At 35.6% G+C, this 21,432-nt stretch overlaps 1 protein-coding gene across 2 annotated transcripts in view; it reads right to left on the bottom strand.

Annotated features, from left to right (window-relative positions):
- Positions 1–21,432, bottom strand: part of COX6B (Cytochrome c oxidase subunit 6B) — a 113,390-nt gene that overhangs the window by 70,674 nt on the left and 21,284 nt on the right. For both annotated transcript variants that reach the window (XM_089241839.1, XM_089241840.1), the window contains exon 2: positions 16,159–16,247. In XM_089241839.1, coding sequence (XP_089097965.1) covers positions 16,159–16,244 — 86 coding nt within the window. In that variant the 5' untranslated portion in view covers positions 16,245–16,247. The remainder of the gene's footprint in view (positions 1–16,158; positions 16,248–21,432) is intronic.

Below are 21,432 nucleotides of genomic sequence, written 5' to 3'. Positions count from 1 at the left end.
CATATAATATATAAAGATTTTTCTCCAGTTACTTTCAGTATACTTAATGAGGAAGATATTTTGCAAAAAGTAATAAAAATTAGGTGAATATAATGTATTTAATGAAGCATAAATAATGAGGATAAATTAGCGATGATTTACAATAAACAGGATGATTATAACTAAGATTCTGATTTCAAAACACTAAAAACAGACCGATTTTCAGAATGACTTGAAAATTGACATGAATATTCCTGAAAAAATGCAATTTTATTTTTTTATGGAAGGAAAAACTCATCTGATCGGTTCACCGTCCATTGCACGGTACCGTTCTGCACATATATACGCTCTAGTGAAGGAAAATCTCTCTCTCCTCTGTAGCTTAGTGGTCAGAGCACTCGTCTGGCAATCGAGGGTCCCGGGTTCGTCTCCCGGTAGAGGCAGAGTTTTTCCTTCCTTAAAAAAATTAACATCTCAAATAATAAATATCTTTACAACATCCAGTCTTCCGTATATCTCATAATGTACACTGCTGGCCACCCAAATTGCAACACCAAGAAAGACAAGAGATATCGCAACAATATTTATTTTGTAGATAACATGTTGGCCAAGCATCAAATGATTAAATTTATAGACTTCTGTGAAGTGTGGTTCCTGCCAAAATCAGTAGCCAGAGTAGCCGCCATTGTTGGAGATCACCGCTGCCACACGCCTCGGCATTGATTCAAAGAGACTTTGGATGTGTTCTTGTGGTACAGCAGACCAAGCAGCTTCCACGCGTTGCCAAAGTTGATCTGGTGTGGCAGCTGGGGATGTAATCTGGGTCAATCGTTGAGCAACCATGGACCACATGTTTTCTATCGGCGAAAGATCCGGAGATCGAGCTGGCCAGGGAAGCAATTCAATCTGGTGATTGACGAAGAACCTTTGGACAATACGTGTGGTCGCGCATTATCCTGTTGAAATATGGCTGAGCCAGCCATGAAGGTAAGGAAGGACAACTGGCTCCAACACCTCGGAGATGTAGCGCTGGCTTTTTAAAGTACCAGCAATGCGTACTAGAGGAGTGCGAGAGTGATATCCAATACCGCCCCATACCATAATACCCGGTGCAGGACCAGTGTGGCGGTGCATAACGTAGCTGTTCAGCATCCTCTCTCCACGGTGTCTCCAGACTCGAATCCGACCATCGTGGTGTTGCAGACAGAAGCGTGACTCGTCAGTAAAGACAATTTCATTCCATTGTGCCGTCCACATCCTTCTTTCACCGCACCATTGGCGGCGGAGACATCTGTGGTTCTGCGTCAAGGGTAGACGAAGCAATGGACGTCTTGCGGACAGACCACTCTGCTGTAAACGGCGTCGAATGGTACGCGCAGACACTGGATGATGCGGTACAGACTGAATGTGCTGTGCTATGGTTCGTGATGTGGCTGAGCGATCCGTCACTGCCATACGCACAATACGCCTGTCATCACGTGAAGTGGTGCACTGAGGTGGATGCGATCGAACACGTCGTACCCTCCCGCATCCAACGATCACATATCCGCATTACAGTTGTTTGGTTTTGTCCAACACGACTACTGATTTCCCTGAAAGATAATCCACACATCTCGGTAGGCCACTATCCTTCCTCTGTCGAACTCGGATACTTGATCAAAAGATGATCGCTGTTTTCTACAAGGCATAATTGATCGCTTTTTTGAAAAAACCACAAGAAAAACACAATTTTCGTACTTCAAATCGTCGAAATCTCCAAGCCTTAAATAGCGCTTTGAAGTGGCGCCACAGGCGCGCGTGATGTGCGCCTGCGCTGAAATTCTAATCATTTGCATATCTCACCTCCGCTAATGCATGTTGTATATTTCATATTATTTGCATGCTTCCTTCAGGGTGTTGCATTTACGGTGGCCAGCAGTGTATTTAATGAAGCATAAATAATGTAGATTAATTAGCAATGATTTACGATATACAGGGTGATTATAACTAAGGTTCTGATTTCAAAACACTGTAAAAAAAGAACGATTGTCAGAATGACTTGAAAATTGATGTGAATATTCTTGAAAAAATTCAATTTTATTTGATAAAGGGGAAAAAATACTTAAAAATGTAAAATTAAAGACATCCAACATGTGGAAATTTGCTCGCAGAATGGAAACGATAGCCAGTCATGGCAGAATGATACCTTAATTATATCATTTCATAATTCATGGAAACATCACAAAAAACGAAGTAATTGAACAAATAACTACAACTTACTTAAGAAATGTTAAATATGTTGTCCACCGGGTGTTCTGGCTATGAGGTTGAAAGCACAAAAATTCTTGTTCAACAACAGAATCGGAGTATGCCATGGTCATAATGTGGATGTGCTTGCAATTCAGCGTTATTGAACCAAATGCACCCCCCTCCCCCGTTATTATTCCTGAGGAACTTCTAGCATATAGGGAATGTGCTGGAGATTGCAATTCACCAAAGTTTGCAATCTGACCACTGTTTATAACATGTTGAGGTACCCCCACAGTCAGAGGTTGCAAGGGTTAAGGTGCATCCTGTCAAAATGGGTCTTCAGCAGCTGCTTTGCTGGTATTGCAATGTGCATCTTGATAGAAGTTCTATCAACACACTGATGCTGTGGAAGTGCAGAAATGATGTGGTTGCACAAAATAGATTACACTGCTGGCCAAGTACAGCATCATCTACTTGCACATTTTGCACTTTTTTCTTTTGCGAAAGAAACTTCCATTGCTTCAGGAGTATCCATGCGAATTTTCAAGTCATTCTGATCAGTACTTGTTATATAGTTTTGGAATCAAAACTTAAATTTTAATTGCCCTGTATATAGCTGATTATTTTTCACAAATCTGTTACTACTATGCAGTAGAACCTTGATTAACTGGGCTTAACAATGTGTGTGTGAAAGTATAAAAAAACAACTATTGAATATTAAGACTGGGAGATATACAGTAGGAGATGTGCTACTTCTTATGGGAAAAAAAATGAAAATGTATGTGAGGTAATGTAACAACTAGTACACTAGTCTTCGTCCTTTAGGGACAGCTGGTGTCTTTATTGGATTATAGGACCACCTGCCCCTAGCATGATGGTGTCACTACTGTAGCTGCTTCTTTGTGAAGGGAAAAAGAAACCCTGTGAGATAATACACCACTACATTTAGATGTGATGCAATCCTTATCCATGAATTTGCTAAAGATAGAGCATCAGAATGTAGCCAAAGGTTACAAAATGTTGTAAGAATGAGAAATTTTGGCTTTTATATATAACTTTAAATAACTAAGATACTTCATATGAAAAATATATATTCTGGCCACTTTGAGACTTTTTGAAAAAAAAAACCTACTTATAAAATCTTATGTCATTTAAAGATATACCATCAGAATGTACCCCAAGGATATAAAATGTGGTAAAAATGAAACATTTTGGCTAATAATGAACCAATATGATATTTTTCAAGGAAAAAAAAAAGATATTTAGGCAACTTTTATTTGATTTTTTGAAAAAAACCGCTTGGTTAAAACCAAGGTTTAAACCAAACAACCCTGCTACTAAGCCATATATGGTAAATCGTATAAAGGCCCTTGGCCTGTAGACCAAATATGGCCCTGGGGGTTAACTGATGCAGCCTGCCCTCCTTAAATCTAATTTTGTAAAAATGAACTAAGTCACATTTACAGATCGCTTAAGTGACCTGTAGTACAATTCCAGAGCATTTAAGCAGTCTGTGGCACATTTTCAGATCACATAAGCAATCCGCGACACATTTAGAGATCCCTTGAGTGACATGTGGCATTCCCCGCCCAGTGCAGTTCTACATCACTCAAGTTACTTGAAACACATTCTCAGATTATTTAAGTGATGAGTGGCAAAGTTCCAGAGCACTTAAGCATCCCGGACACATTTCCAGATCACTGGGATCAGCAAAACATTTAGAGATCATTAAAGTGGCAATGCAGGGCACTTATCAATAGGAGGGAATGTTACTTCAAGTGCTCACAAACTACTGAAAGGTTTTTCTCACTTTTGGCACACTCAGTAAGATGCTATTGAAAATATTCCATATTTTAATAAAGGATGGTTGATGACGCGTAAGCATTATCCAAACCCCCTCATCAGCAAATCAGTACCCCATATCGATGCTGACGTAGGGGCCGTTCAAGTATTAAGTAAGGAAATTTTTAGCCATTTTTAACCCCCCTCGTCAGCAAAATTTCTTTCATCATCACTGCCCCCTACCTCCTAACGCGTGTTGGTGGTATCAGAAACATATGCGGGAGGGGGGGGGGCATAGAGGTGCTCGCGCTCCCCCAGATGAAAAAAATTTCTATTATATAGAATTTTTTTAATAAAATGTTTAAAATATTTTTTAATGCAAAAAATATTTTTAAAAAATTAAAATTTCAAAAGGAAATACCTTTATATGTTATTGTAAATAATCAATTTCTGTTAATTTTAATGCCATCTGAAGGATAGGAACTCAAAAATTTCTTTAAAAAAATTCATTGCGACCCACCCTTTAAGCCATATATGGCAAACCCTTGACCCGCAGACTAAATGTGGCCCTGAAGGGTATCTGATGGAGCTTGCCCCCTCGAACCTAATTTTGTAAAAATGACCTAAGCAGAACATTTAAAAATTGCTTAAATGACCCATGGCACATTTTCAGATCACTGAAGTAGGCCTTAACTTTCACATTCAAAGACCACCTAAGTAACCTGTGACAGTTACAGAACAATCCATGAAACATTTAGAGATCCCCTGAGTGACATGTGGCATAGTTTTAGAGCACTTAAGCAGCCCCCAGCGCAACCGCGCTGGGAGCTGCTACATCATTCAAGGTTCTACATCATTCAAGTTACCCGCAAAACATTCCCAGATTCTTTAAGTGATTTGTAGCATAATTACAGATCATTTGAGTGATGTGTGGCACAGTTCCAGAGCATTTCAGCGACCTGGAAACATTTCCACAACACTTGAATGATCCATGAAACATTTAGAGATCATTAAAGTGGCTCTGTAGGGGACTTATCAATAGGTAGAATGTTAGTTCAGGTGCCCAATAACTATTGAAAGGTTTTTTTCCTATTTTTGTGACGTGTTGATGACATAAGCATCATCCAAACCCCCTCCCTCCTTGTCATCAAGTCAGCAAATCGGAAACCCCCCGATTGATGCTGACGTAATACTTGAATGCCCCCATAGCACTATTTCACTATCCTATAGGATTTATGCAATAACAATCATTATCACCATCCAGACAATGGATCAGTTATGGCAACACCAGCTAAAGCAGGAAGCCTTCGCTCGCAATATTTTTGATGCCGTGATGTCATCATGTTTTGGCATTCTCTCCAGACTGAAAAGCTGCCTGTGCCTGACGATCCCCATTACAACTGCCGTGTCATGCCATCACAGGCATGAATTTGCATTTTTATTTTCGTACTCGACCCCGATCTCAAAATTTACTCATACATCTCCCCCCAAGAATGTGTGTGTGGTCGCTACAGAGAACGGTTCCTTTTGTCGGCACAAAACGGCATTCAACTGTATACATCGCTCTCAAACTCGCAACAATCAACCAGACTGCATGTCTCCGTAGCAAATAGGGGTTGCCAACCTTCTACCAACTCAGGGCGCACTATCATCGCTAATTCAACGCCAGGTCCTTTGTACAGGCACGGTAAGCATCAGAAAGCACTGGTTACAGTGACCGCTACGGTACAAAAGGACAGTCACGTACACCAGCGGCGAGCTAGTCATTGTTAAGGTGTGAAAATGCTGAGAAAAACCAGGCATCTAGCGTGAGAGGATTCATGATGTGAGACTTTATCTACGAGGTTCTCTTTGCGGGACCTCCTGATGATCGTGGCAAATCTCCCTTGGCAAAATCTCGAGAGTGTGCAACTAAAAATGCAGTTGATGTCACTAAGAGGACAGAACATTAAGCTTTGATCAGAAACATGTAACGACGATTAATGGTGATGATGTTCCTGTAATCCATCTGCAATTGTTGGTTTGCATCGGCCCCGACGATCATCAGCATAGGAAATTCCCATCATGAACTTTGGTTGAAAACTTCTTCCTACGACGATCGACAATAATATTTATGAGGTACCTCATCAGATTTTTTTTAATACACATTTTTATCAACTTAATGCAGAGCCAATGATATAAATAGACATAAATCATATATATGCAAGCATTTTCTTTTTGTGAGAATCTCCCATATGCAACGATAAAATAAATGTGATCTTTATAAGTCTTGTTAACCACACGGGGTTTCCGGATAGAAGTAATTCTTGATTTTTTTTTTGTCTTGCCATTTTTTACCTCTTCCCCCCTATTCAGGTATTCTCCACTCTGGTGACAAATCCACCATTTTATTATTTAACATCACCTTTTAACAATATTTCACCACCGGCCGTTAGCACACACGTGCTTGCCGTTTTTTAATGGTTAATGTTTGTTTTTGCTTGTTTAGCCCTTAACTGCTTTTGTGAAAATCCTGCACGTAACTGGCGTTGTGGGGTCATTTTGACACCAGTAAGTATTAATGCAATTTAAAAATCAACAAAAAGAGTTTCTATAAAAGCAATGGGTTTTTTACTTATCTTCATTCATTCGTCAATCAGTTCACTAAATAATTTTTCAAATGTCTAATTATTTTCCCAAAAATTTTATTTTATCAAGACACTTTCCAAAAAATAAAGTGATATGTGAAAATTTTGAAAATATTTTTTAATTACATATTAAATTTTTTTAATACAATTTTCATGATTAAAAACTCTCAACCTAACTACAATTCTATCCAATTCAACAAGTTGCCTCCAATCTCAATTTCATTTAAGCACTTCAAGAGTTTACCATGGTGAAACCTAGAGATGGGACGAATAGTGATTTGGCTGAATACCGATTTTCTAAGAATTCATCAAAATTATTAATAAAATTGGTGTTTTAATTAAAAATGAAATTATTGGTAATGTTAAATATTGCATTTCAATTACGCAATTTATTATTTAAATAAATATTAAAAACTGAATGAAAGATTTTTATTGTCATGACAATCAAATTTAACTATAATATACATTCATACTTTTATCTAATTAATCTATCCTGGACCTGTAAAAAGGCTACAAATTGCAACTTAATCATTGACATTCATATGGGGAGGGGATAATAGTTATCAATTAAAATTTTATCAGTTACAAATGTGTTTCCCAAATTTTAATTATTAGTAATTATAATAATTGATCTTAGCCACTGTTCTGGAATCAACATCCCTGCAGAATTTATTAACCATGCTTAAAGCCTTATTTACAGAAACAATTCATGATCACCAGTTATGAAACTCTTTTCCGAATTTTGCTTTTCATTCTTATGCTATCAATGAAAAACACTTTCAGTAACGTTTTACAATTTCCACATTGACTATAAAAAGATTCATATTTTGAATGGCATACTTTGTTCCATAGGTTGAACAACATAATTGGTATCAAATGAATGGCATCATTCTCAATGCACTCCAGATGACCAATATCAAAATAGGCATTTAATGTCTAATTTATCATTTAATTTATCATAGAAAGAATAGAGAAAAACAGAATATTTAAAACTTATGTTTTGAAAATTTGTTTTGTTTGGTCAAATAAAACAAAGTCTGTGTGACTTCTTTAGAATTTTTCTAAACTAAATTTGCTGATACAAAAATCATAATTTTTCCCTCCAACTTTGAACTATCCAAAACATTCAAATTAAACAAGAAAATGTGGAACAGAAAACTCAAAGGGAGTTCATGAAAGTTAGAATTATCTAAAATTTGAATTAATCAAGTCTGAATTAGCCAGGTTCTACTGTATTGTATTTTAATATATATATCACTTAAAGAATCAATTTTTTCAACACTTGTTGCAATTTTACATTTAATAAAAAAATTGCAACTATTATTTACTCTCAATTAGTGATGCATCATAAAATTTACGACTTATTTCCTTATTTTTCCTCTTTAAACATTCTTTGCCCCTTTTGCTTCTTTCAGTAGCTTAATGTTTCTTGTCTAGGTACATCCTTCAGTTAATGAACTTGTGTAATTCATGCTCACTTCCACCTTATTGTAGTATGATTCTATTTTCAGTTTCATGTTTCATCACACCATACAATAAAATATAATCAACAAATTTTTAATTTATGTAAATAATTCCAATTAATACAGTTTTTTAAAATTAGTTTGTTGCGATTAGATTTACACAGATATTTAGCCGAATACCTAAGCATTATTCAGCCAAACGGAATGTTCGGCAAAAGGCAGAATACCGAATAGTGGCAGAATATTCATCCCATCCTACCTCTGATAATTCATAAAATACTTTTTACACTTTTGTTACATGTGACATAATACTCCTTAAAGTTAAATATTGCCAAGTAATTAGAAAAAATGTGCTGACCATATGAAACTAACTCGTGGAGAAAGCCAATGTGATCAGTTTGTTCAAGTTCTTAACACATTTTTTACCATAAAATCTCTTTATGCAATATAATTATTTTCTACACCACAAACATATACTAATCGTACTTTATATCGCATAATATTTTTTACATTAAAATTTTGTGCAATAATTGAAATAATTTGCTTTAATACTTTTGTGTGCTGTATTGTAAAATTAAATAGAGTAGCCACCACTTATAAGAATCATGTTTTGTTCAGTCATTTTGATTCTTATATCTGCAAATTATTTTTGTTGCTGATACAGTTATTATTGGCACACAGAGAGAGGGGAGTTCTTAAGCTGAGATTATGGTGTTTTTAAAATTAAAAAAAAAAACTTTATTAATTTCTTGTTAAATATTAAAATTCTTGAATTTGTTTTTTAAATTAGTTTAAATATCGATAACATACAATTTTTCAAACATACCACTGTCTCGGTTATTCACAGCAAGAGAATAAGTACAAAGAGCCCACATTTGACAGTGTCTCCACTTACTCTTAAGGCCGAACACATACTGGGGATGTGAACAGAGAGGTACGAAATAACGGCAAAAACAAATGTACTGTTTTGTTCTGCGCTTCACATACTCGGGCAGCGAGACGAGGAGGAGAAAGAGGCAGCTCAAGAGGTACGCGACTCCTTCAAGCCGGTTTGTTTTCATCGCGAGGTAAAATCAGACGCTATTTGGGGATTGGTCAGTTTTCTCCCCTTTTTTTTTCTCCTCGGCTCTCTTGGAACAAAAAACTTCTGAGAGGGTGGGGGGGGGGATCATCATCATCACACCCATTTAGTTTGGAGGGAGCATTTCGGATTTTTTTTCTACTTTTGGCGCTTCTTTTCAATTCCCATTGTGATTAACCTAACCCAGTGGTTCTCAACCTTTTCGGAACCGCGGCCCGGTAAATCGAATTTCTATGAGTCTACGGCCCAGTGTGGAATAGTTTACTCGTTCATAAGATAAATAATTGAAAAATAACCAACTACCTTTTAATTATGAGCTAATTATTTAAATCCCCTTAACATTCGATTAATTAAACCATAAAGAATTTTTAATTATTCTATCAAATAATTCTATTAATAATTATTAATTTAAACCATTTTAATTAAAATTATTTTAATCGATTGAATCCATTATTTATCTGACGGACGGATGTAAAATTTTTTTTTTTCCCTTTTTGGTACAATATTAATAAGTGCAGAAGTCAAAACATAAACGAAGCGTTTCATCAGCAACTGCAGTAAACTTTCTCATTGCATAGGCACCGGAACTTGAGTACTGAGGCTGTTTGAGCACCCCAATAAATTTTACAAGGGGGCTGAGCCACCCCAATAATAAATTAATATACATTGCAACGCACCACTCCCTCTCCTCTAAGGGCTTGAGCCCGTATATACGAGACAAATGGAAACTTTCAGCCCCTGCAATGTTTTCTCATTTCGGCGCCTCTGCCTCATTAGAAAATGCAATTGATCGCAAATTAATCGAAACGTCTTAATATTCAATTTTATAGACTAATTTCACATAGTTTACGTGATACGAAGCTTTCAAAATACGAAGTTTTCATTCACAGTGGGCAATTAAATTTATTTGTCCTGACATCAACGCAACACTTATTAATTAGCACTTCTTATATAATTTAATGTAAAATATATTTTGCGATCAAATTTTGCATTTAATCTTAGCTAGAAAGACGGTAATGATATTAAAAAAAATGGTGTATATTGTAACTCGCCATAAAAAAAAGTCAGCAGAAAAGCAGGAAATTGTTCCATTTTGGGCGAAACGCTCGTTTCAGTATATTCACGGTATACATAATTCATATATTCATAAATTATATACGAAAAAAGGCTCTTGCGAGTCAGAAAAGATTGAGAATTGCTGGTTGACACTCATTTTCTACTCAATACTGAACATGTTCTTAGAATTTCAACAGATTTGTAGTGATTTGTCAACACGTTGATGGATTAGCAGGGGTTCTCAAACTATGCACGCCAATCTTTGTCAGGGGAGCAGCGGCGCAGTGGTCCTGACAAAGGTATTTCGAAGAAATGTTTTGTTTATAACTGCTCTTCGTAAGGGAAAGGGGTGGCGCGGGTGGAAAATGTTTGAGAACCTCCTGGGTTTTAGGGAAACGGATAAACACAGTGATGATTGCCCATCGCTTACTACCATTATCGAAACATGGTTTCTGTTTTTTTTTTTTTGCTTGTATTTTATTGTTCTGAATATCTGTTCTTTCTGTGAATTTGAATGCCGTTTGTTATGAAAGAGACACCAGATTTTTTTTTCTGATTACATATGAACATCTCACACACAATATCATAGCTGCCAACTTTTGAAAATGAAAATTCGGGAGATTTTCGCGCAAACCCGTATTTTATGCTAAAACCACTCCCTAATAAATACAATAGGGATTTTCCCAAATAAAATAGGGATTTTCCAAACATAAAAGTTGAAGCGTAGGGAATAAAATCCCTACTGAAGTCAAATTAAAATAGGGATTTTACACACATGGAATAAAATTCCTACGCAAAAAAACAAGTGAAATAGGAGGTTAAAACTTCAATGATGTAAAAATAAATATTGTGTTCAATCAGAAACGCTGTGAACAAACATTCTGCGCGAATGACCCCAAAATCATCGGAAGATGAAGGAAAACACTGTCAATTTTTGAAGAACACTGACTTTTTGTGACACTTGCTTGATGTTTTTTTTTCATTTCACGAGTGATGATGGCAGTCTTTCCATGACCGATGTTTATGTCCGTAACACAACTTGTACAAAAACGAAAAGTCGGCCCTGTTCTGGAACGTTTGATAAAAGGAAATTCATCGGAATAAGTATCTTTAAAATTGATTAAATATGTTTTTGCTTATCATTATTCATGCTTTGTTATATCGCACGTACGTAACTTAAACAAAAGAAATTTTGACCACATGTGCATCACTAGAATCTTCAATTATTATCCAGGACTATTGGCTGTTACGCCATTTCCCTGCACGATAAGACAAACAACTTTCTTGTTACCATCAGAGGGTTTGTAAAACTTCCTTAAAAAGGGAATTTCCCCATTTACGACGTGTGACGTCATTTCGAAAGGGGAAAAAAAGAGGCTTCATGCCCCACAATAAATTCCTTAGGGATTGTTTTCATAAGCGGGGATATTTTTTAATGAGGTCGAGCGATGAAGCTAAAATTCGGGAGACTTGGCAGCTATGCAATATATCTCTGTATTTCTTACAAAATCGAAACCAGTTCATTTCATCATCCGTGCTTTAATTGAAATTTCGTTATGCACAGAACATGCCGGATATAGCCAGCGCCATCTTAACATGGCCCCACTCGGGCATGGCCCGGGGACCTCAAGAAAAAAAGGGGCCTCACAAAAATGAGATCTGGTTGAGATTTTCGAGAATTCGCCTGGTAGGGCCTCAGAAAAATCATTGGGGCCCATAATGCTCTTAAGACGGCCCTGCATATAGGAGGAATCTATAATTCTGGGATGTCATAAATAATGTGGATCCACTTTGATAATTTGTGATTAACAACCACGTATACATTTATGGCTAATAACAATCGTTTTCAGCCATTCACCTTGTTGGGCAATTTGTGTGTTGCGGCATATGTATTTGTATCATTTGTGTTGTGTGTGTAAGAAACTATTCTAAAATTATTAAATACAGGTGAGTATTAAGAATAATGAGCATTTCATTGTCTTCTCTTACAAATGTCAAATGATCGGAATCCAGTAAAGGTTCTTATATTGTTTATTAGAGGGAAAAGCTGAAGGAATATATTGTTGTAGGAAAACTTTTGATTTGATTCTTGTTTTTCTAGCGCAACAGTAAACATGTTTTTTACACTGATATTACCGACACTCTACTTTTTTTTGAAAGAGCAACTACTATTTCTCTACTAATAATGAAAGAAAAACCAACTCTTCTTACCCTTTTGAAGTCTTTTTGCCGCATGAAAGAATTTTTTACCATTGGGGCCCTTTGTGAACTTAACACTTCATTAACACATCTGTATCTGGACGGTACCGTCCGGCGCTCAGGTGCCACAGAATGTAACACGTCTGCTGTGCTGCAATAACGCTTTCGTTGCAGCATTTCATTGCACAAACATTGAGTGTTCATCATTTTTTTTAATGGGAATTTTTTCCAACCATGGAAGCATCTCTTTGGAACCAAAATTTTACAATTTGGAATAGATTCCAATTTACCAAGAAGTTTGACCATACTTTCAGGAAAGTCTAATTTTGAAATTTTTATTGTGAATTCATCAAAATTTGTTACGTTCATTTAAAAAATGATTACAAAAAAAAAGTGGCTCCGCAACAAAGGGCCCGGAACTAGAGGGGGATGAGAAGGTGCAACTGCCCCGGGCAGTAACATTTTGGGGTGGGAGTTTTAGCTGGGAACAAAGAACACCTTTCTAAAATTATCGAATTTTAAAGTCTGGGGGGGGGGGGGAATCCTATTCCCGACCATGCCGCAGCACTGCATTCCAGGGCAGGGGCATACGCATAATTGACCTTTGGAAGAGGCCAAAAAATTTTCTTACCGAGCAGTTTGAGTAATCACCATTCAAAAAGCATTTAAATTAACAAATAGATTCAAATAGTATATAAAAGGTATTTTCTTTCATCGATACATTGAAATTGTTTCTAATTCTTGGTTAGCTTAGGGAGCAATGCATGAACCCCCTACGCCCTTCTCTTGCGTACGCCTCTTCCCTAGGATGCCGTGCATAGGGATGAGTACTATATACAGTTTTTTTTCCTCCAAGAATTTGAAATGGAAATAAATGTTCCAAAAATTAATTTGCAATAACATAATTTTTCACAGATTTGTAAATAGATACATATTCAGAGGCAACAACAGGCAAAATAACTAACGATGGGGCTGAAACAGGATGCCCGTAAAAAATTATGGATGTTAATATATCTGCTATGCAGTAACCTCATATGGAGAGCGATGACCATGTGATTGAAAAAAAAAATTATAAAATAATGTACAGTGCCCACAAAAAAAATCAGGGTTGCGTCATCGAGGTGTATGGATAGCTTCTCGCTTCATCTCATTAACGGCGATATTTTCTTTAGAAAGCATCGAAATTAGCTTCTGCAAATTATAGGCATGTATTTCATGCATTCAGAATCCATATCTTGATTGAAGTATAATTACTTCAATCTTTACACATACTAAGCAATAATATCTGAAACAACGGCTTGATACATGAAGTCATTAAAAACATATCAGGAATTTTACTGTTTTGAGGATTAACACGTTTATTTTATTGGAATCCTCTAATATTGCCAAACTTATTGATTTGGCATGAACAGGCTGGTAGGGTTACTAGTGGGCGAGATGTCACGTTTCCCGCTCAAAGGCTTTTCTTCTTTACCCTTCAAAACGCCTGCGGTCATTTTTGCTCTCTTCTACATCGTCAGTATGTGTGGGGACATCGAGATGAGCATCGATGTATTTTCTCTTTTGAAATCGCTCTCTTTGTTCCACTCCCCAGTATGAGTTCGGCCTAATAGTTCTGCAGGAATGCCATTCAATCCTGCTGCTTCCCTGTTGGTAGTGCTCTTATTGCATCTTCGAACTCACTCGCAAGATTGGTTGGTTCTCATCTTCTTTTGGGCGGAGGACCTCAACATTAATCGGTGGGGCATACAGGTCACTATAAAGCTTTTCCACATATTGGTACCAAGTTTTAGCCTTAGCTGAGGCTTTAGTTATTTTTATTCCTTTCTTATCAACCATCGTTCTAGGGTTATATCCTTTTCATCTATAGGTAATTGAACATTTATACACATTTATATGGGTCTTGCATTTTATACACTAGGTCACTGTGACCATGGCGGTCAAGAGTATTTCTCTACATTGCTCCTCCCACTACTTCTCATGCACTTTTCTGCATTTCTTCTGAATCTTGTTGTGAAGTGTTCTACATTTTTCTTGGCCTCCATCTATTCTATCGTTTTTGTATATCCTCTTTTCATTCATCCAGTTAAGTGTTTCTTCTGTCACCCATGGTTTGTGTGCTTCTCTCTTAGGGCGTCCAGACCTGCCAACCTCGAAAAGGCAAAAGTCCTGTAATTTCCACACAAAAATCCTGCAAGCATAGGATAACTTTCTGTGCATAATCCGCGGAGTAAAAGGCAAAATAAAGAATTAAATGTAAAATATGGGTATATTTTTATAAGGTAACAGACTGTGCATGGATGCGACATTTAGTACAAGCAGGATTTTCTCTGAAAATCAAATATATATTTACTTTCTTCAAATTGAGATTTCATTAAGGTTACAGGACATTTTTTTGTTCTCAAAGTAACGAAATGCCAATGTGCAAGTTATTGCAGTAAACTGTTTTTTGCATGTTTGAAATATTCATGGGTATAAAATATTTATTCTAGAACTATTACATTAAATATGATGATTCGATTATTTTACCTTTCATATTAATTTTGATGCTCCATCACAATCATATTTGAAAAGTATTACCACTGAAAATCTACACTTAAATAACCAATGCAAAAACAAAACGATTCACAAGCTATTTACAAATGTGACTACATTTTATGTAATGCATTTGTTGTGGAAGATCTAGCCCCTCTTCAAAAAATCATTGTCAAACTTTGTTTAAAACATGGTGCTTGCTGGTTAGATTTGACTAATAAATTTTCCAATGTTTCTTTTGAAATGGTTGACCTAAACTGAGTGTTTGTCTTTGTTACATAACTAAAAATTCTCTCACATTGGGTATTGCTGTGAGGAATTGTTAGGACAAGCAGCATTAAGCTTGACACTCTTTTATTTTAATGCACCATCATTACTTTTGAGTTCGCCTATGAATTTCCATTGAATGTCAAGCTCGTTCTAATTTGAGAATTTCATCGAATTTTTTCATGCTGTTGATGGCAAAATTCAGATTGGATAATATCATAGGCCTCATCTTTATGTGATATTCCAATTGCTCTTAAGATAACCGATGAATATATTTAATTAAAAAAAAATGTGCTTTTTTTAGAAATCGAATCCACGTCCTTTCACTTTCCGGGTGAACACACTAGACTACAGAGGCAACGAATATCTCAATCTTTTCTTGGATATTAATTTCCATATATAATTAAATTAGTGAAATTAAATTTACTTATTGTTATTAAAAAAACATTTGCTATTTCTAAAGCATAAATTCTAACTTATACGATAAATTATTGAAGGAAAACTAGTTTCTTCCACTCGGAAGAAACCTATTTCCTCCAACCGGTTTTTCCATGGTTTTTTTTCGCTTCTAACAAAACTGTCAAACCTTGATTGCAGTGGTGCTTTAAATAGTTCTTTCAAGTATAAATTTAGTTTAAATTTATTGCACTTCAACGTTAAAGTTTTACTTTTTCATTATTGTCCCATTCATTGCATATGGAAGCGAGAAATGGGACAAATTATTTGTATATTTAAATTTCTCATAAAAAATTTAATCAATTGCAACATCTTATATTTAATGGAATTTTTTTTTTTTGTGAAGTGTTCTTATTCCTCCTCTATCCCATGTCAAAAAAATTATGAAATAAAAAGAAAATGGGTCTGTAATGGTGGAAACTATTGCTCCATTAATACATAGAATAATCATAACAGAAAACCAAAACACAAATGAAAATCTTACCTTGTTTGATTGGTATTGGGAAAGCGTGGATCATATGGGGGAGTCCAAATCTTTCTACCATCAGCTCCAACTAATGCAGACGCCATAATCTGTAGAAAGAAAAATAAAATTAAATAAAAACTTACAAACTAGAGGTCATAGACCAGTAAGACAGGTAGGTGTGAAAAATTGAAGCAAAAACAAAAATTGAAATCCACTATTGCACCAACAAATGTAAATACAAACACAAAGGCCATTACAGGCAAATTGCCCAACGAGGAGGCTAAAAAAATATGGATGTCAAATATAACCAGAATGTATCAACCCAATATAAAAAAAAAACATATAAAATAAAAAACTAATAATTAATACTATATAATACAAATACAAGGCCACAACAGGCAAAATGCCCAACGAGGTAGATGCCCATAACAAATATGAATGTCACATGTTTCTAAAATAAAGCAGCCAAATTAAAAATGCATTTATAAAACCTTAAAACAATGTTTTATATGGGTCATTCCCAAAAAAAGTGTACAAACTGTTTCCGAGACTTTGTATTTTTTTTTACAAAATTTCAGAGCACTCTGGCGATATATAATTTAAATTTTTTTCTAGTTCATTTAATTCTCTGTCATGCAGTGTTTCTTAATTTGTTTCAGATGTTTCAAATTTTTTTTTTAAATCATGGTTTGTAGCAAAACGTCAAAATCTGGCTGTCAGCTTCAAAAAAGTGTTAAACAAAGAGACGTGGTGCAAACCTGGAAATTTTTTTCAGAAAACCTGGAATATCACATTTTATATATGTGACATAGATGAATAAAACTGACAATAAAATTTTGAAAATTTTTTTTTTCCTTATGAAAAATTATTTTTTTGTTCATGTCCCGAAGTTTTTCACATTTTAAAATGTCCACTTTGTTACGCCCATTTGGGAAATATATTTTTATACCAGATTAAATCTGATAACACTTTTGAGCTCATTGGAAGGTTTACTTTAAATGGTTGATCAACAATTTTGGATTTGACTTTTGCATCTTTTTGACCATCTATATCAGCATCTAGTGATAGCACATGGAGATACGCTTCAAAATATAATAACAGTTTTCACAAATAATTTAAATTTATAATGGAAAAAAAATAATAATTTAGGCTAATTTGTCCACTCTGTTACGTCTTCCAAAAACTCAAACAGCGCAACAGAATGGAAACTATGATTTAAAATAAAGTTTTCTTAGTTAAGAGGTTTTGGAAGTTTTAAGTTAAATTTCATAAGTTATTCTACTCAATTAAAACCCTTTACCACATTCTTCCCATCTCATATTTTTTTCAGTTAAATACGAAAATTAAATAGTACAAATCGTCAAAATCACTGCCAGGAACAGATCCAGGGCGATTTGGCAGAAAGGGGCATTTTAGTATGAATAAAGGTTCGTTATATCACAATATGGCAATACATTCTGTATTTTAAGGGACAGAATAATTATTTTTGTTTTCTGGCTCTATCCCTCAAGTGGATATACTGGATCACTAATGTGGAGACAAAAATGTGAGATTTATACCAACATCAAAATACCATTCAATTTCAACAAAAAATTTTGGAAGTACAAGAAAGTTGGAAATAGGGAAACATGCTTATGTTGGCAGCACAGTAATTTGAAATATAAATTGATTGCACTATATGAACTGAGATAAATCCACACAACATCTCCTGAAACCATAGTTGTTGATATCACGTGTAGCAGAGAGTCTAAATCGTGTATGTATGGCAAATATTTGAATTGTCATGACAAGATGGTATCTATAAATGAAATATCTAAATCGCTGGATGAGAATAGCACTGTACAGTGTGAAGAATGGCATCGCAAACAAGAAAAAATGGAAAGAATGACAAAATGATAGAAGTTACAAAAATAACAAAAGAGCAGAGATTGATTAAGTCTGTTAGGTTCCACAATGTTTCCCAAAAAGAAATGAAATTGTTCAAGAAACACATTTTTAACATCCAACACTGATATAGAGCTTACCAAATGTGCATTAGAAACATACAAAAACATGAAGTTGTTCATGTGTATTTCAGTACAAATTATCATTTTAGTGGGTGAAGAAATCAAGTATGTCTTTATACCTCTATGCTGTATGTTGCGGGATTTGAGAAGCCAATTTTGTTCTGCTCAGTGTCACAGAATTTGGAGCATGCACCTTCATCTATTTGGGCTCATTTGAAACCGATTTTGAAAGTGATGAAACGAGAATATGAAATAAATATGGTTCACTTTTTTTCTGATGGATCTTGTACTCAGTACAAACAAAAGAAAAAATTTTACGTATTGGACAAATATGTCTCAATATTTCAAGTGGTGTAATTAGAATTTTTTTGAAGCAAACCATTGAAAAGGAGCAGTTGATGGTGAAAAGGACAGCTGATAGCATGTGAGAATGACATATTAGATGCTACTCAGTTTTTCACAAGTTGCCACCAATGTAAAATTGTATGAAATCAAAAATGAAGAAATGAAAGGTATTATTTTGTGCCCAAATGTGCTGAAAGGCACTATGGCAGTCAACCAAATAGTAGCAACTGGCAATGGATTGCTGCAATACAGAGATGTTTCTTGCTTTTGTGGAAGAAATGTTAATCTCTGTGAATGCTACAAAAAGAAAACTTACTCTGTTTGAATCGCTGGAAAATAACATTCAAGAAAATAGTGAAAACTATGCTATCGACTCCAAAGGAAATAGCAATGAAGAAATGTCAACTGGTCTAATTAAAGCAAGTGTTCATATGCCCATGAAATTTGATTCTGGTAGTGTATATAAATCTACATACAGATACATTGTTGTAGCCCAAAATGACATCGAAGATGATGGTGGGTCAAAGCTATGTGCCTCAAAACTATGAATAATGCTAGGAAGCTGTTCAGAGCTGATGACAAAGATATCTCATACATCCACTTTGACCAGATTCAAACAATTTTACCAGAGCCAAAATTCAAACAACGAGGGGGGGGGGGTTTGAATTTCCTCATAGCGAGGATGTTTTTCAGATGTCATAGAGGAGTGTCTGGGATACCTTTCATATCTATATATATAAAATTGATTTTCTGTGTGTGTGTTCTCTATACAAATTTACAATTTTAGATTGATCGTCGCCAAATTTTACATATATACCAAATGGGACCCGACTTGAAAGATAGGCTACTTTAAAATTTTGTCAGAGCAGGGCAAATGTCCCAAATGGGCAAAAAACCGTAGGGCAACAATGGTTTTTGGGCCTCAACAATCACTTTCTGAACGTTTATTTTGGTTACCGCGGTTCCCTAGCAATGCGTTTAAGACGTGTATATGCCTTTACAATGGTTTGTCATTTCTTCAGTGCTGTACGTACATGTATAATAGTTTATGGCTTTATAATGGTTTGCCACTTTATTCAATCCTCCCAGTAACGAGAGCTTTTTGAATAGACACCATCATCAGCATCACTTTGAGGGTAAGGCAAAGGATGATTCCCCCCCACCCCCAATAGAAATCAGTGCTGATTTTAATGTAGAAATGCGGAAATTTGGTGGGGCTTTTTCTGTCACATCAATAATTTTAAAAATTGTATTAAATACTCGATTTTTGAAATATTGAGTTTGCTTAGAGATATATGAAGCCCAGGAGATTAAATATGAAGTAATTAGCCGGACCTATATATATATATATATATATACTTTTGAGTTGGATATCCATGCAATAACATTGATTTCAACTTTTTATTTATATCTTCTCAAGCATGAAAATTAATGTCTCCGTATTGTCTTTTAATATTCAACTGCATAAATTCACATATAGTTTAGGTTGCTTTAAAATAAATTATGGGCCCGTAAAAAGTTCATCGAAAAAATTCCACAGCTTTAATTAAGCATTTTTTGAAGCAGAAACAGGCAGAGATAGATAACTTGAAGTTCAGGGGGGGGGGGGAAATCAAAATACCTAGCACCCTTTGAAAAAAGAAAAAAAAATATTTTTTTACGTTTCTTTAAATCTAGATTTGTTTCTTTCATGAGTCGCGTAGGAAGTTGCCATATTGGTGAACTTGGACACGGTTTGCATGTCCCTCAAAGAAAGAGAAGAGGGAGATATCAGGTGATCCAAAAAAGCCTCATTGAAAAAAAACCGGGCAATGCCGGGTATTATAGCTAGTTGTCTATATAATTTTTGAAAAAATAAAAGTTTATTTACAATAATTGTGATTGCGTGAACGCTCCTCTATGGAGAGAGGGTCGGAGCGGGAAAGGATAAAAATGATCCCGGGTTGCCAGTATAAAGGCTGTCTTGACACAAATCTCTGCATGCGGGTATTCTTCACGTTTCAGTGAACTTTCCTCCCCCCGTCAGTCTTCACGCTTGAGTGAGCTGCACTTTTTGTGTTGGCGTTTGTTAAAAGATGTACTCAAAAATTATTATAAATTTTTAAAGTGAATTTAATTTTTTAATTTAAAAAATTTGAATTTGTTAAATTTAATATTTTGAACTGAAATATTTGATACAGAAAAAAAATTTGAAGGGAGTAGTGATCATGTAGTAATAAAGGGAGTAAAATTACTTTAAATTAATAATTTAATACAAAAGGAATATTAACATAATAATAATTTATTACTACTGTAAATTATATGCCATCTGCAAGCAATTAGCCATTCTTCTTCTGTTTACCTTCTCTTATAGCCATGACATATTGTCTTTTTTACTTTCTCCGCAGAAGCTACTCATATGGCCTTTTTAAATAGGTGACAAATGAAAAGATTGAGCATGCCTGCTTGTCATGCCTGCAAGTTTGCAGTTACGTCTATAGCCACCTTAAGGGCATATCCCCCCCCCCCAAGGTCAAGGCTGACAGGGATCCAGCCCTGGATGATTCTAATTATTTTTTACAACTATAAATTCATTTTATAGTGACCTGTCAAGATTCCAATCTGAGAGCCCGGCTGCAAGATGTGGGGGCCATGTTTAAGGACATCGGAAGAATGGTCCTCTCATGCTGCAGCAGGGATCCTGGCTGGGATCTCTCACCGGCCGTCCATTCTGAATTTACAATGTGGAAAAAAAAGAAGAAAATTATAAGAATTCTCCTATACGCTGGATTTTGTCAGCCCATCCTTTGTCTTCAGCTCGTCTGCCACTACGAAGGTTACCATCAAGGTCCATGGGTTTGAATCCGGGCATAGAACATTCGAAGCAATTTCTTTACCTACCGAGCCTAGGGCGACCACAGATGGATGGAGCCTTCATTTCCCACAAAACTCCACTGGTTGG

The sequence above is a fragment of the Pholcus phalangioides genome, unplaced genomic scaffold, assembly GCF_987345545.1.
Source record: "Pholcus phalangioides strain wild (caught in Gottingen) unplaced genomic scaffold, Ppha-v1.0 ptg000014l_1, whole genome shotgun sequence".
Taxonomy (NCBI): domain Eukaryota; kingdom Metazoa; phylum Arthropoda; class Arachnida; order Araneae; family Pholcidae; genus Pholcus; species Pholcus phalangioides.
This window is presented reverse-complemented; position numbering and strand designations above follow the sequence as displayed.